This window comes from Myotis nattereri (genome assembly GCF_964212035.1).
Source record: "Myotis nattereri genome assembly, chromosome: 2".
Taxonomy (NCBI): Eukaryota; Metazoa; Chordata; class Mammalia; order Chiroptera; family Vespertilionidae; genus Myotis; species Myotis nattereri.
The window spans coordinates 56,485,596-56,502,974 of record NC_138076.1 but is presented as its reverse complement, the minus strand read 5'-3'; the positions used below and the strand labels follow the sequence as shown (position 1 = coordinate 56,502,974).

General features: G+C 40.6%; 1 protein-coding gene and 1 pseudogene across 2 annotated transcripts in view; both read right to left on the bottom strand.

Moving 5' to 3' along the window:
- The window catches only part of RBM26 (RNA binding motif protein 26), an 89,157-nt gene that overhangs the window by 58,153 nt on the left and 13,625 nt on the right, over nt 1-17,379 (bottom strand). Inside the window, exons 2-3 of the mRNA XM_081083773.1 lie at nt 3,073-3,191; nt 1,157-1,293 (exon numbers count right to left, since the gene is read on the bottom strand). Coding sequence (XP_080939899.1) covers nt 1,157-1,293; nt 3,073-3,191 — 256 coding nt within the window. The remainder of the gene's footprint in view (nt 1-1,156; nt 1,294-3,072; nt 3,192-17,379) is intronic.
- Nucleotides 2,192-2,976, bottom strand: LOC308511654 (large ribosomal subunit protein uL22-like; annotated as a pseudogene). The gene is made up of 2 exons: nt 2,501-2,976; nt 2,192-2,282 (listed from the first exon to the last, which is right to left on the bottom strand). The product of its transcript is annotated as a large ribosomal subunit protein uL22-like (transcript).

Here is a 17,379-nt window from a genome sequence, read left to right as displayed (position 1 = left end):
AAGTCATGTTTTCAAGGTCACAAAGCAGTGACTGTTAAAGCCAACTTTTAATTGTCAATTATTTTTGCTGGAATTACAATCCTTATATATCAAATTGAGAAGATCTTTTTTTTTTTTAAATATATTTTATTGATTTTTTACAGAGAGCAAGGGAGAGAGATAGAGAGCTGGAAACATCGATGAGAGAGAAACATCGATCAGCTGCCTCCTGCACATCTCCTACTGGGGATGTGTCGGCAACCCAGGTACATGCCCTTGACCGGAATCGAACCCAGGACCCCCCAGTCCGCAGGCCGACGCTCTATCCACTGAGCCAAACCGGTTTCGGCAGAGATCTTAATTATTATATGATTATTAAACAAAAATGGTAATCTTGTATAAAATATGGCTGCTCTGGAGTTTCCCCATAAAAACTCTTAAATTATGAGGTCATTTCTATTGCCCTGTGAAGGTCATTTTATTTAACTACCTTAAAAATAGTTCCTTACAAAATGCTTGTGGGACAGAAACAAACAGATTTACTGTCAATCTAATTATTTTCACAGAACATAGGTAATAAGAGTCCATAGCTATAAGATGCTATGCAGAAAAGTTAAAGGCCTGCATGTAAGGTAGATCCTTGGCTGGCATCTGTGAACTTTGATTTCTGGAGGGTTCCCATCATTGCCTGATAATAACAGCTCAGTTATGCCTAAATTGTCTGGGTATGCAATATGGTTCATGGCGAACACCTGCTTTCCTCCTAGGAATCTAGAACATACTAGGCAGAAGGTACCCAGGTGGCCAAACCTAAGTAAGAGTCCTGGACACTGAGTCTTTAACAAGCTTCCCTGGTTCACACATACTGTCACTACTCCTTAAGCACATCTTAGGTGACTCCACTGGGAGAGAACTCTGAAAGCTTGCGCCTGCATCCCCCTAGACTTTGTACCATACACTGTTTTCCCTTCGCTGATTTTGCTTTGTATCCTTTCACTGTAAGAAATCATAACTGTGAGAATGATTTTATGCGAAGTCCTGTGAGTGCTCCTAGTGAAATCATTGAACTCGGGGGGTGGTCTTGCAGGCTCCTGACACAGATACAGAAAATACAACTCAATTTAATTATCCCTTATATGTTTTCAAAGAAAATGTAAGGTTTAACACAAATTCTTACCTCGTCTTTTTTTATATCTTTTTCTTGGTGCTGAAAAAATTCCACCTTTAAGTTTCCTGATGATGGCTGCTCTGGGGGAGGTAGGTAACTCTTTGTATTCACAGCATCAAAAAGTTTTTCCACAAATATCTGTGTCTCTAAAAATAAAACAAACCAAAAAATCCCACATATTAAAAGCCATTTGCTAAGATATTATTCTCCACTTAAAACCTTCCTAACCAGTGTGCCATGGCACAGTCCCATGGTAACACCAATATATTCAGTTTTCAGGGTGATGAGGGCTGGAACAGCCAGTTTCTGGGCCAGTCACTTCCAGCCATGACCAGTCTCCATGTACCCTACCAGTGCGCAAACACAAATACTACCATCATCTAGATCACCGGTTCTCAACCTATGGGTCGCGACCACTTTGGGGGTCGAATGACCCTTTCACAGGGTTCGCCTAATCCATCGGAAAACACATATAATTACATATTGTTTTGTGATTAATCACTATGCTTTAATTATGTTCAATTTGTAACAATGAAAATACATCCTGCATATCAGATATTTATATTACGATTCATAACAGTAGCAAAATACAGTTATGAAGTAGCAACGAAAATAATTTTATGGTTGGGGGTCACCACAACATGAGGAACTGTATTAAAGGGTCACTGCATTAGGAAGATTGAGAACCACTGATCTAGATGTTGGCAAGTGAAAAAGCTAAACAGCACTATGCTAGACAACATTCAAAGTAGATCCCTAAGGAGTACTATCTTTAAATAAACAAGCATACAGTCATTTTCTTAATCTTCAAAGAAAAAATGTCAGCATGATTTAAGAAAAAGCTTAAGAATGGTAATAAGAAAAAAAGTCTTTATAAATAAGCTATGGATATAATCAGTAATAAGCTGTGGATATAAATCAGCAATAATATTGATTGTTCATCTTCGTTACAATTAGAGCCTGTCTCTTACTGAGTTCCCTTACTACTACAGATACTTTCTTTTTTAAACTTTTATTAGTGTTTACTTTATGTTGATTTTACTCCTACACCATAAGTTTTTGTTTCTTCAGTTTCTTCTGGGATAGTTTTCTTTTGTGCAACCTCCTCTTCTGGTTCTTCTGGTTTAGGAATAATCTGCTTTTTTTTAAAATTTTTTAAATATGTTTTTATTGATTTCTTAGAGAGAAAGGAAGGGAGAGGGATAGAGAGAGAGAAACATCAATGACAGAGAGACATCAATCAGCTGCCTCATGCACACACCCTTCTGGGGAGCTAGCCAGCAACCAGACATGTGCTCTAATATGGAATCAAACTGGTGACCTCTTGGTTCATGGATCGATGCTCAATCACACTGACTGGGATGGAATAATCTGCTCTTTTTCAGTAAGGATCATCTCAATGTGGCAGGGAAAGCTAATGTATTGGTTAATCTACCCATAAGCTCTGTAAATTCTGCACCACATCTTGAGAGCTTTGTTCACTTGGATGTGCTCAATGACCAGAGAATCTACATCTAAACCCTTAAGTTCAGCATTACTCTGCATTTGTAAGCATATGCAGCAAAATTCAGCACTCTTCGGGCAACCGACCCTGTGTCCAGCACACTGTTTGGCCTGGGCACACCTACCAATTATAATACTATAACAACGGAATGGCACACACTGCTTCTGTAAAGTGACTCCCTTCAGATACCTGGTGGCTTTTCAGATATGCATACCCTTGATGGCCTGGACAGTTTCACAAGTCTTCTTAAAGTGAACATGAAGATCTGAACCTCTTGATTTGCATGATTTTGTGAGGTCTTCTGGTCAAGTGAATAGCGAACCATTTTCAGAGGTCACCTCAGACTTCTTTCAAGAACAGCTAGATAATCTTATTTAAATAACATTAAAATAAAATAGTATTCTTAAACCAAAGGTCTTACCTTTTTGAAGAAATACATCCAGTTGATCAATACATAATGCCTTTAATTCTTTTTCACTTTTGTCTTTTTTTACCAAAGCAAGAACATATTTTGCTAGGGCTGATGGATCTGCATCACAGCTGAAGAAAAAAAACAGTGTTGAAGGAAATTTAGCCATAAATAATTGCATATTCTACAAATTCCAGTTACAAGTGGACTTAGTCGGCATAATCAATAGTGACATGAATTAACATAAAAAGAACCTGGCTCATGGAAGGCAATAAAGACATATAAGTTCTGCTTTACATTATTATACTTTACATAATTTGTATAGTCATTATTTAGTATCCTTCCAAATATATACTAATTTATGTATTGAAAACTCAGTAGTCTTTATTATTATCAAAAAAGATAAATTAAAACAACGTAAAAACAATTGCAAAACATTAAAAACTACCAGAATTAGTATGGTATGATAAAAATATCAAAAGGCTTTTTCCTCTCAGAAGTAGATAAATAATAGCTAAGAGAATACTGGAAGAGCACAATAAAGAGAAACTTAAATATATGTTACTCGATATATTGTTTTAACAACAGACAAGAAAGTCTGGAAACAGACCCAAACATATACAGTATTTTAGATTTTATAATGGTGGCATTAAAATCAATAAAGATGAGATGAACTAAGCTACCTGTACCTAAATGCCTGACCTAAAGGAATGATAAATGTTATCTATGATAATGAAAGAGTAATACGCTAATTAGACTAGGTCAACCAGCCATCTTCCGGATGTCCGACTTCCTTCCGGACAAAACCATGGTGGTGGGGGCCAAGGCAAAGGCAGTTAGGGGCAAGATCAGGCTGGCAGGGGGTTAGGGGTGAGATCAGGCTGGCAAAGGAGGGCAGCTGGGGTGACCAGGCCAGCAGGGGAGGGCAGCTGGGGGCATTAGACAGGCAGGCAGGTGAGTGGTTAGGAGCCAGTGGTCCTGGATTGCGAGAAGGATGTCTGACTGCCGTTTTAGACTTGATCCCAGTATTCGGACAGCCCCCGAGGAGTCTGAGATTGCAGAGGGTGCAGGCTGGGTTGAGGGGACCCCCTCCCCCTCTGTGCACAAATTTCGTGCACCATGCCTCTAGTGAGATGATAAATGTCTGCTGTGCTACTAAGTTCATTTTCAGGGTAATTTGTTACTTATCATAAGTCACCTTCTCATAGATCTACTACTATTTATTTGCAAAGACTTGAAGTAAGTTATAACCTAAACAAAAAACAAGGGGGAAAAATATTATTTCAATGTTACATGAGAGATTTTAAAAAACTTTTTCTTCATAATTTACTTCAATATAGTTACTTATACCAACGTTTTTTAAATGCAGACAAAATAATTTATGATAAATTAATATTTTCCCATTTAATTATAATGAGCACAGAAATATTTAGATCTGTGATACAATAAGCATGAAGAAATGTGACAACCACCTCATTAAGTATTTATAGATATACTTATATCTGGCAATCTGGTATTACTGCATGAGAAACCATGAAACAATACTTATGCATGTTAGGTAACTTGAATAAACACAATCAACTAAGCATTAACCTAACTAGACATCAAGCTAAACATGCTTCAGTTTACTAGAAATCACTAATACTATATCACAGTGTTATATTGTTTTATTGCAGTTACTGTTAATAAAAAATTCAGTTTCTACATTGAATCTAAATGCTATAATTTGATTCAAAACTGGTTTGTTGTGAATTTTCAATTTAATAATGCCTTTCTAATAATGTAACTGTCAGTTTACATTTCTCTAAACTGAACACCAAATCTATTCTATTCCCACCCTGTTTTCAAAGGATTAATATGTCAGCATCTAAAAATCTGGAGAAAGACCTTTGTGATTTTTATAATTGTTATGGTCTATAGACTACAGTTTTATAAAATAGTAAGACAAAATTCCCAAACAATCTTTGCTCAACAACTTTGAATAAAATTTAGAATAAAAGTCACAACCACACCAAATCAACTATTATACACAAAAAAATTTAAGTACCTGAGATAGCCTGAAAGGCAGACTACCTTTTAAAATTTGTTAGATTGCAAATTATAAACTAGAAGATTTGTAATTTCACACTTAACAGCAAAACAGGTAAATCTGTATTTGATAGGCAATTTTTCTTAAGTCTTTTAAGAAAGCATTTTATTTGTATTTCAATTATTTTGGGTTTTTTTGTGTGTTTTCTATCTTTATTGTTGACAAAAAAAGGTATGTGCTTGCAAATTATAGCTTAGTAAAAAATAATCTGAACTATGAACATTTAATAATACACCAAAATGGTATGTATCAGGAACATGCAAAATGTGTTCTCTTTTCTATTTGTCTTAATTAAAAGTGCCAATGCTGCATCAAATCAACATCTAGCAATGATAACCTACAATGCAAAATAAATGATGTAAAACGAAAGTCTAAATAACCTAATCAAAAGAATCACATTCACATAATAAGGGGTTAGTTACTTTTTAAAATTGTCTCCATGGCAAGATTGATTGTTCATTAAGTACTTTACTAAACTAGCTGCTACTGATAATAGGTTTGTGGTGTGAATGATACATATCTTGTCAGAGCTACACTTTACCCTCTTCTACACTGCTAGCATTCTGGAAACATGTGAAAGAAAAAAGGGGAGGGGGGGGGCTGAAATCTTCTTTCAGATCAGAGAAAGAGACCAAAAAAAATCAGATTTGAAAATGCTTAAGGACAAAGGAATACTGAAAGAGTGGCAAACTGCATTCCCACCTCAGAAAGCATGCCAAATTCCCACTGATTCTATCTACACTAATAAAAGAGAAAAATGGTAATTGGCATACGGCGATACCTTTTTCATTGGCTAATCAGGGCTATATGCAAATTAACTGCCAACTAAGATTGGCAGTTAACTGCCAACAAGATGGCGGCTAATTTGCATATGTAGGCACAATGCAGGGAGGCGAAAGGGAAAGCAGGAAGAAGCCCCCTGCCACTGACAGTGATCAGAAACCCAGGGGGCAGCTAAAAGCTGGGGGGCAGGGCAAAGGCAGCCCTGGGGCCGCCTTTGCCCTGCCCCCCAGCCATGATCAGGTGCCTTTGCCGCCCTGGCCAGTGATAGCAGGAAGTAGGGGTGGAGCCAGCGATGGGAGCTGCACATGGTCGAAGCTGGCAGTCCCAGGAGCTAGGGGTCCCTTGCCTGGGCCTAAAGCGAAGCCCACGAACGCGGCGCCCCCTGCTGCCACTGCAGGTCCCCGCTGCCTGGGCCGGACGCCTAGGCCAGAGGCGTTAGGCCTGGGCAGGGGCGGAGCCTGCAACCGCGGGGAGCTGGGGGTCCCCTGCCCAGGCCTGACACCTCTGCTGGAGGCCTCAGGCCTGGTCAAGGGGCCGATCCGGTGATTGGTGACCGGAGGGTGATGAGGGTCAACTCCTCTGGCTGAGGCATCAGGCCTGGGTGGGGGACGGAGCCGGGGATTGGGGGGATATGATGGTCCCCTTGCCCAGGCCTGAAGCCTGGGTCAGAGGCGTCAGGCTTGAGCGGGGGGTGGAGCAAGCGATCAGAGGGAGATGGGGGTCCCTTGCCCAGGCATGATTCCTGGGCCAGAGGCCTCAGGCCTGGGCGGGAGCCAGTGATCGGGGGGAGATGGGGGTCCCCTGTCCAAGCCTGACACCTCTGGCGGAGGCGTCAGGCCTGGGCAAGGGGCCGATCAGGCGATTGGAGGGTGATGGGGATCATCGCCTGTGGGCTCCCAGTATGTGAGAGGGGGCAGGCTGGGCTGAACGACACTCCCCGCCTCCCCAGTGCACGAATTTCGTGCACCGGGCCCCTAGTATTTCATAAGCACTTAGCCCAGCAAAAACATAATATGCCAATAAAGCATGAGTCTAACTCAGAGTAGTGTGTGTGTGTGTGTGTATTTGGGGGGGGGGGGAGGGGAATTGGAGGTGAGGGGAGGTGGGGAAAACATAAAGAAAACCAGAAACTGCAAAATAAGGCAGGCATGAGACATGACATACCAATAGCATTTGTGGCAGGTGAGGTGCAGGGGGGAGCAACTAAGTATTTTAGTTAATAGTAAGTCAAGTGAGACAAGGTGTGAAATGGTTGGGAGAAAACTTAAATCAATATGCAATAAAACAGAACACTGAGAACTTCCAAGGAAACAGTGCAGTGCAGTTCTCTTTTGCAGTAGGGAGTGCTTTCACTTACCGGTGCCAACTTTTATAAATATATAACAAATTCAAACAGATTCATAGAAAAAGACCAGAATGGTAAATGGTCAGATAGCTTACTTAGGGATTCTCAGGAAAATTGAAATGTCAGAGAGAGTTTTGTAGGCTTTCAAATAATTGAGGGGCTATCACAAGAAAGGATTACATTTATTCACTATATCCTCCATGGGATATAATTAGAACTAGTAAATGAAAGCAACCATTTTTGGCTTAAAATAGAGACAGACTTTAAAAAACAATAATCAGAGGCCTCCCACAGGCAGAATAAACTGTCTGAGAGAAAGTGAGTTCTCCAGCATTAGAATGGTTTCAAACATAGGCTGAATAGCCCCTGGCAGATAAGTACTAGATTGGATAGTAAATCCCTCACAAATCTGAGAGAGCATAATCCCTAGGTTAATTTTGTTCCCGGGATATTGTGCAGCTATATAAAATATAAGATAATGCAGTATTCTTTTTAATTACTAATCTATAAATATTAGTAAAATGTTTAAAGTTATACAACACTATAAAGTTTACCTTATGTAAGGCAGTTTTATCAAAAATATCAAAATCTAAAAATAGAACTTTTTACTCATGAGTGTAGCCTCTGGGCCTAACACAGTACCTGAGACAGAATAAGTAAATACATTTATTATCATCTAAATACCACATTTATCTTTCAAAAGTATTTAATAAGCACCTACTATGTCAGACTCTGTTCTACATCTTAAGGATACAACTTTAAAAAAAATAAAGTTCCTGTCCTCAAGGAATTTAGGGGGTAAGTATAAGGAGGAGACAGACAATGTATACATACATATAAATAATGTAATGTCATGTAGACAAGTGCTCTAAAGAAAAATAATACAATGTAAAGGGACAGAGTATAGAAGAAAAAGAATGAAGGGAAGGAAGGAGGAAGAAAAGAAAAGAGAATAAATGAATGAATATATCTTAGGTAAGATCATCAATAAAGGTCCCTGATGAAATGACATTTAAACAGGGATCAAAATGGAATGCAAGGGTAACTTAGGCCAAGGCACCCTACAGAAAAGGCTTGACGTGGGTGCCTACTTGATACATGAGGAACAACAGTTCAGTGGGATTGGGCAAAGTGGGCATTCAAAAACATTTGAATTTCTAATTTCTCTTCTCTGTTAGGATTAAAAATTAATGGCTTCAATGAGCTTTGACAAATGTAATGTCCAGATTGCTATGAAGTCATTCAAATCAATGATTTTGAAGGCATAAATATAAAATTTTATCAATCTCTGAATATACTGTGTTAAGGATACAACTAATAATAATGGCCTTGAAATGCATAGGGGTGACAATCTAAGAGGGTCATTCTCTTCCAACTGTTAGTACACACACTAAATAAGTTGGAGAAGCCAAAGCAATGCAAAAATCAAGTGTTAAGTCTCTCCCCCAAAATAAATTTTCTTAATACTCTAAATAACACAAATCAAATAAGCCCTAATATAAATGTTAAAATTATTCTTAATACACTCATCATATTAATTTTTACTTTTTAATTTAGAACTTTCAAAATAGTAACACAACAGTAAAGTAAAAAATTAAAAATTAAAAAGCTAACATTCCAGTACAATGTTTTAAAAAACTATTTTGTTTTGCTCAAGTTTCTTAGAGGCTTTAGAAATTCAGAGGAAGATAACTGTTAAAATTTAACCCAAGGTTCTATTTTCAGTAATCTTGAGAGAAGGAGCTAGAGGTGGCAGTGGGAATTTAAAATTAAATTCAAATATGTTAACTCAGTAACTTCAGAACATGTATACACCCACGTCTGTTCCAACAAAATTTCCACTTTATATTCAGGAAAAATATCTCATTTGCATCAGCCATGGTTCTATTATTCTGTACTTAGACTACTCTTTCAAAAATTCGAATTCCTTTGCGACAAATATAACATATACATTAAAAAATGCTTGCCATAGTTTATTATAACTTCATTCAATTCAAATTAAGGCAAAAATATATTATTTGTATGTAGCAGTTAGTTACAGCAGAGGTTACTCATTGAGAATAATCACACCCACTTAATTTCACAAAATAAAATCACCACCACAAAATAAGCATATCAACCCATGAGAATCACACAAACCAGTTCTTATCACTGAAAAAATTATCACAATACATCTATAATAATAAAAGCGTAGTAGGCAACTCGATTGAACAACCAAACAACACAGAACAACCATCTGAATGACCTTCCGGATGACCATGCTATGACACACACTGGCGTCAAGCCAGACAAGGCAAGTGCAATACGATGAGATTGGTCAGGGGGCCCCGCATCGCCCCATGATCATCCCACAGAGGAAGGCCCAGGCCACCGGCTGGCAGGGCGATCAATCAGAGTGGGGGTGGGTTGTCACAATCACCCCAAAGAGGGAGACTCAGGCTACCTGGCCAGCAGCACTGCAGCAGGTGGGCGGGGACTCCTTCTGCGCAGCAATCGATCACCCCACAGAGGGAGGCCCAAGCCACCCAGCCAGCCACCCAGCCAGCCAGCCAGCCAGCGGCCACAAAGGGAGGCCCAGGCCACCTGGCTGGCAGCGCTGCGGCAGGTGGGTGGGGCTTCCCTCTGCAGGGAGATCTATCTGGGGGCCACTCTGAGGTCAACTGCCCCACAGAGCGAGGGCCAGGCCAACAGCCAGTAACGCTGTGGTGGGTGTGCAGAACCGGCCAGCGATCACCCCATACAGGGAGGCCCAGGCCAGCCAAGCAATCACAGCCTGGGTGCAGAAGCTGCCAGCCAGAGCTTTCTATTCGATTGTGGGCACAGGATGCTGTGTTCATGTCCACAGCCCCGGGTAAACATGGGAAATCATGACTCCAAAGCTGAAAATTCCCAAATCTCAGTCCTCATTAAATCTCCCACAGGTATACAAGTAAAAAGCCTCAGATGCAAATATAAAAATGGGAAATTTTATATTAAAATAATCTGAAGATTGACTGAATGTTTGTTAATCTCTCCCAAAACTTTTGGCCTTCTCATACCCCGGGGGGCCCAGCAATTTATGATCTTCCTTAAAGAAGGACAACTGCTATCTCTGCCTAGCTGGCCCCACTATTCTCAGAGTGGTAAGCCCAAGGCAGTGTAAGTTAATTAAACACTAGAGGCCCGGTGCGCAAAATTTGTGCACGGTAGGGTCCCTAGGCCTGGCCAGCACTCAGGGATGATCAGGTTCCCCGCCTCCCCCTTCCTTCGCCACCAGCACACCACCACCCTGGTGGTACCCTGGTGGTCAGCGCACATCACAGCAAGCAATCAAACTCCCAAGGGGACACTTTGCATATTAGCCTTTTATATATAGAGATTCCTTGAGGGTGAGGATCTCCAGTAAGGCTAGTTAAGGCCAGAGGCCATCAAAAACACCTTGTGGAGTTAAATAAAACCAACAGTGCCAGGTCACCACTCTGAGTGTTGTTAATGCTCTACACCTGAAATCTTCGAGATCTCCTCCTCTTCAGGTGAGAAGTGAGGCAAGGGCCTTGGTCATGAGACATGGGGCTAGGAAGCATGGAGGTCACTCATGCCTCACTTGGATAACCAATTTCTCCCTCTTACAAGGAAGAAAATTGTCTCTCCACAAAGAAAATAGGATGTATCACTTCCATCCACAGTGCCCCCAAAAGACCACTTTCAGGATGCATACTCGCCAACTAGCAGAAATTTAAATCTGGGTCCCTCAAGGAAAGGGAGTATAGTTGGCATTATAAAACTGAAGTCTGTACCTTTGAGATGCAAATATCTGATCTCTAAGAACTCTTATCTGCACCATTTTTTAAAATGCAAATTCCTGGGAGGTAAATCTTAAGGAGAGAAAAACCTTAGACATTTCAGCAAATCAATTTAATTTCAACTGTTCCTTTCTAGATCAGTGAGTTTTGCTTTATAATATCTGTCTCAGAAAAGTATGTATCTTAAAAGTGTGTGTTTGCCTCCCTAACTGGTTTGGCTCAGTGGATAGAGCATCGGCCTGCGGACTGAAAGGTCCCAGGTTCGATTCCGGTCAAGGACATGTACCTTGGTTGCGGGCACATCCCCAGTAGGGGGTGTGCAGGAGGCAGCTGGTCGATGTTTCTCTCTCATCAATGTTTCTGACTCTCTATCCCTCTCCCTTCCTCTCTGTAAAAAATCAATAAAATATATATTTTTTAAAAAGTGTGTGTTTGCCAATAAAGGAGCCTATATTTCTAGAAGCTATAAAATGTATTTTCCAATCTAAGAATGCTAATTGCTTACTTTTAAAATGTCTAATACAGTTAAAGTTGGGTCCTTTTCAATACATTAAGAGGACAAGAACTTTTTCTTTTGCTTTATATTTTTCTCAACCTAATCCCTCCAGAATTTGGCAATTCTAAATGAATGAGTTAAGGCAATACACTTTTTTGCATGGATCCAATAAGACCAGTTTCTAGTTGTGGTTTTATTAACCAAGACTTTGACTGGAATGTCACGTCTGAGAGACATGCCTGGACTCTGGATGTCACCAGAAAGCCTTAAGGAATCAAGATTTGACTTTTGAAGCTAATACAAACCCATTAGAGCAGTAGTTCTCAACCTGTGGGTCGCGACCCCTTTGGGGTTGCCTAATACCATTGGAAAAAACATATAATTACATATTGTTTTTGTGATTAATCACTATGCTTTAATTATGTTCAATTTGTAATAATGAAAATACATCCTGCATAGCAGATATTTATATTACGATTCATAACAGTAGCAAAACTACAGTTATGAAGTAGTAACGAAAATAATTTTATGGTTGGGGGTCACCACAACATGAGGAACTGTATTAAAGGGTCGCGGCATTAGGAAGGTTGAGAACCACTGCATTAGAGAAATAGCCCAGTACCTTGCTTATTCACATGGTTCATGGCAGTCCTTCCAGGTAAGGAAGGAAGGTTGCTTTCCTGAGAAGATGGCAGGAAAGGAACCTCAAGATATTTTTGAGGAATTTACCCAAACCTATAGGTATGGCAGGCAAAGCTTGATGGAAACTGTGTGGATTGACTACTTTGCCCTGAGGGGCTGATTAAAGCTCAGTCTAAACATTCCTTACCAAATTTCAATAAAGCAGATTTAAAAAGCCTGTGTGACCAATTGCTATTCTTGTATTTATGCAAATAATCAAGCCAAATTAAGACTAGACTTAATGCAGTCTCTTTAATAAAAGTGAGGAAAACTTTAGGAGAAAAAATGTGTTTCAATAGTGGCCTTCAACAGCGGCAAGCATAGCCCAGTGGTTGAGCAGCAACCTATGAACCAGGAGGTCGGGGTTCAATTCTCGGTCAGGGCACATGCCCAGTTATGAGCTAGATCCCCAGTGTGGAGCATGCAGGAGGCAGCCGATCGATGATTCTCTCTCATCATCGATGTTTCTATCTCTCTCTCCCTCTCCCTTCCTCTCTGGAATCAATAAAAATAATTTTTTAAAAAAATTTGTTTCAGTAGAAATTACAATGCCCAGTTGTGGATACTTTGACTCTAGTGCAATTAACTGTCTTCAAAATTTTGTTTACCTATAAACTGAACTGGTTCCGGAACTATTATAGTTTTCTTCAACCCTCTAAGGCTATGTTCATCTTTTTTCCCCAACCATATATCCTCTAAGAATTATTGAGAACTAAACTTTTTTCCTAAGGCTGTGTATGATTATGCCACATAGAATTTACCTGAACACCTGATGGCATCACCAGAAACGTTGAAACTGCAGACAAAGAGGATCTATCAGACTGTAACTGCTTTACTTTCATTCCAGCAAACGCCATGCATTTGGAAGTCTTCCCAACTGACAGTCTTATGGACTCAGAAACTGGTTTATGATCTGCTGTGTTCATTAACCTTTGTGGGGATTTTTCCTTTGGTTTTCATAGGGTATATATTTACCTGACTAGAGGCCCAGTGCATGAAATTCGTGTGTGTGTGTGTGGGGGGGGGGGGGGGGGGGGAGCTGATCCCTCAGCCTGGCCTGCACCCTCTCCAACTGGGACCGCTGGCTCCTAACTGCTCGCCTGCCTGCTTTGATTGCCCCTAACCACTTGCCTGCCTGCCTGATAACCCCTAACTGCCTCTGCTTGCCAGCCTGATAGCCCCCTAACTGATCCCTGCCAGCCTGGTTGCCTAACTGCCCCCCTACCGGCCTGGTCACCCCCTAACTTTCCAAAAGGAAGTCGGACATCCGGAAGATGTCCAGTCGACCCAGTCTAATTAGCATATGGCCCTTTTATTAGTATAGATTGTTTGTTTATACAGTATAGACCTTACATTAGAAGCCCATCTGCATCACCCCCTCCGAAAATGAGATTCAGCAGTCTGGCTGGATTGAATTGTTGTCAGAACTAAATGGTTGAGTTGGTGAAGTATGGAGCGATCTATAGGCTTCACCTAAAACTGCTTTCCCTTTTCTGCCCAAGTAATTCAGACATAAAATGCCCAAGGATATTCAGGAGAGAAATCTTAGCATGTTCCCCTCAGTTTAATTTGAATTAAGTACAGTAAACAAGAGGGCTTCAGATAGGTGTGACATACCTTACCCCACAGAAGCCCCCCTCAATCTAATCTGGGACACTGTAAAGTTAGTCCTCGCTCTATCACTTTATTTTTGCCTCTCACCAGACCTTTAGTTGCTATAATTCTCATTTTTGGACCATGTCTTTTTAACTTTATTGTCAAATTTGTCACCTATACAAGAATGCCAGTTTGTCCAGCATCACCATGAATTTGTCATCGCACATGCCACCTCCCTAGGACAGCCTCACTTGACCTGGACTTTGCAAAATCCCTTTTCCCTGAGAGAAGATTCCCCCTTCCCTTTAACTCCTTTATTCCTTTGGCAGATAGGAAGAATTTCTTGGCCTGGGCATAGGAAGGACTATGCCACTTGATAGCAAGAAGCTACAGAAGATGAGACCTTCATTCATTTACCCTTGTAAGATTATAAAGCCCAAAGTTCTGTAGGGGAGAAACACATTAGCATAGGTAGTAAGATATTAATAAAGGAAGGGAGCAAAGGGAATCTGATATTGTTAAGCCTAATAAACCAGGGAGCTGAATCTAATAAGCCTGCTTACTTCACTAGAAAGCTACAGCTTCACAAACTCCCCAGGGAATCACCAGTCCTTTGCCACAAATTACTGGGAGAAGAGAGAGAACAAGAAAGGGGAGGTAAGCACATATGCAATATAAGTCAAGATGGTGCAGAGAAAGGTGCTTCTACTCTGAGACATGCAAACAGAAGCAAAAATGGTGACCATAGAGGCCTGCCTGCCTGTCTAGCTTTGAAAAGGATCAGAATGGATAAGGAACACAGAACCCCATATGATCTAGGAAACAAATTGAGGGTTAAAACAAACAAATAAACACCACTAATCTTCCTTGTCTCCAAAATGCTATCTAACCAAACCTCTGCATACCATAGTATCATTCTTAGAGATCTGATCAAGTTGCTTCCTTGCTTTAATGATCTTTCCCGCTGTCCATAACTTACTCCACAAAATGTCCAAATACTTCGGCATGACAATAAAACCTCTTTTAACGTCATAATCCAACAAAAGCTAGCTGGATTTAAAAACCTCTTCCTAACCATAATCCTATCCTATATAATAAAACCCTAACATGCAAATTGACCAAATGGCAGAACAACCGCTAGCTATGACGCGTGCTGACCACTATGGGCAGACACTCAATGCAGGAGCTGCCCCCTGTGGTCAGTGCACTCCCAGAGAGGGAGCACTGCTCAGCCAGAAGCCAGGCTCACAGCTGGCAAGCGCAGTGGCAGTGGTGGGAGCCTCTCCCTCCTCCACTGCAGGACAGCGATAAGGATCAAGTGGTGCGGGACTGCGAGAGCCCCAGACTGCAAGACAGATGTCTGACTGCCAGCTCAGGCCCAACCCGTCACTGATAGCAGGGAAGGTGCTGGCCAGTACAGCTGTGAGCCACAATAACCTTTCTGGCAGAGAAGTGGAGGGTAAAAGCTGTGAGTAGGGGTCTGCATGGCCATGAGCACTACGGCTGGAGGGACCAGTTGCTCTCCCTGAAGGAAGACTGCAGTGTCAGGGGAAGGGAAAGGAAAGTAGGCAGACAAAGAGAACTGAAGGAAACTGTCTCCCCATTATCTGCCCCAAGAAGCAAGAAGACTATTCACGGACCTCTGGGGCCCCTCCACTTGATGATCCCCCTACTGAGGTGTAGGCACATTAGAAGCCCCAAGTGCTAAAGACACTCCTCCCCTGGGGTTTGCCACCACCCTTTTTTTTTTTTAAATGTACCCACTCCCAAACTTAGAAGCAAGTCAGCTCCAGTGAGAAAAAAAAATATTAACTTCTTATAGCGCCACTCTCTAGAAAACAAAAGGAAGGCTCCTAAGCACCAACCTGTTTGAACTGTTAGAATCCAACTACACACGTCATGCCTAAACAAGAAAAGTGTTCACTAGTTCAAATGCAGCAACAAAGGCGCTTCCCATCAAACACCTTAAGTCACGGTAATACAGTATTCACATAAAGAAAATATTTTTCCAGCAAGCAAACCCAAAGACATGAAATACTGCAATCTAACTGATAAAAGAAAGCTGTTACAAAAAAATAAAAAGAAAGACATGAGCTGTTTGAAGAAATTCAACTAGCTAAAAGAAAACTCCAAAAGGCAATACAATGATCTCAGGAATAAAAGTAATGCACAGAAGAAGTACTTTAACAAAGAGATTGAAATTCTGAGAAACAAACAGAAATTTGTTTCTGGAGCTGAAGAACTAAAATGAATGAGATTTAAAAATACATTAGAATGCATTAGAAATAGGACATATCATATGGAAAAGAGAATTGGTAAGCTGGAGGATAGAAATATAGGAATGATTCATGTGAAAGAGGAGAGAGAACATTTTTTAAGTGAAGAAACTTTGAGAAATATCACTCCATTAGAAAAGCCAACATAAGACTAATAGGTACCCCAGAAGGAGAAGGGAGCAGATAGTATACTTAAAGAAATAATAATGAAAAGAAAATAAAGAAATAATAATTGAGAACTTCCAAACCTGAGGAAGGTAAAAGAACACCTTATTATCTCAACACAAAAAGAACTTCTGCAAGACACATCATATTAAAACTGTCAAAAGCCAATGATACAGATGAATTTTAAAAGCAGTCAGGGGAAAAAAAGATAATAACCTACAAAGGCACTGCAACTAGGCTATTAGCAGATTTCTCAGCAGAAACTCTACAGGCCAGGAGAGGGTAGAATGACACACAGTCAGCCACCACAATAATGTTTGGTCAGTGATGAACTACATATACAATGGTAGCCCCATAAGATTGTAACAGAGCTGAAAAATGTCTATTGCCTAGTGACATTGTAGCTATAACATCAAAGGACAAAGGTTGCAAAATTCAGCTCTCCCTCTTGGAAGCATGCCATCTCCTTCTCCACACCCCCCATCCCCATCTTTCTGTTAAATTCCAAGGGCTCCTCCTTTTGCCTCTGTCACTTGTTTCTGGAGCCCATTTCTTCAACAGCTCATTTCTACTTCTGTAACTTTCTAAATAAGCTTCCTATTATCCTATATAATCCTTCCTATATAATAAAAAGCTAATATGCTAATTAGCCCAAACAGCCGGATGACCTTCCGGACGAAGTTGGGCCTGCAAGGGGCTACAAGGGCCGGCTGGGGCTGCAAGGGGCTATGAGGGCCAAGCCCCTTGCACGAATTTCGTGCATCAGCCCTCTAGTTTAAAAAAAAAAAAAAGTTTGCAAAATTCAACAAGGCTGTTTTTGAGATGGCAAACAACTTTAACTTGGATGTGAAAGAGGATGGCATTAAGGCGCTCCTAGAAGTGGTTCCTGAAGAACTGACTAAAGAGGAATTATTGGAAATTGAACAGGAATGCATAAAGAGGCAAGAGAATAGAAAAACTTCAAAAACAAAAAGATGAACCCTCAAGAAAATTCAGTGAAGGGTTTAGCATAAGTTTTTCCAGACCCCTGCAAGCTCCTTATGGAGCCCCAACAGTGAAAGGTTATCATTAATAGAAAGGAATGTTCATGGCACATTATTTGCTTA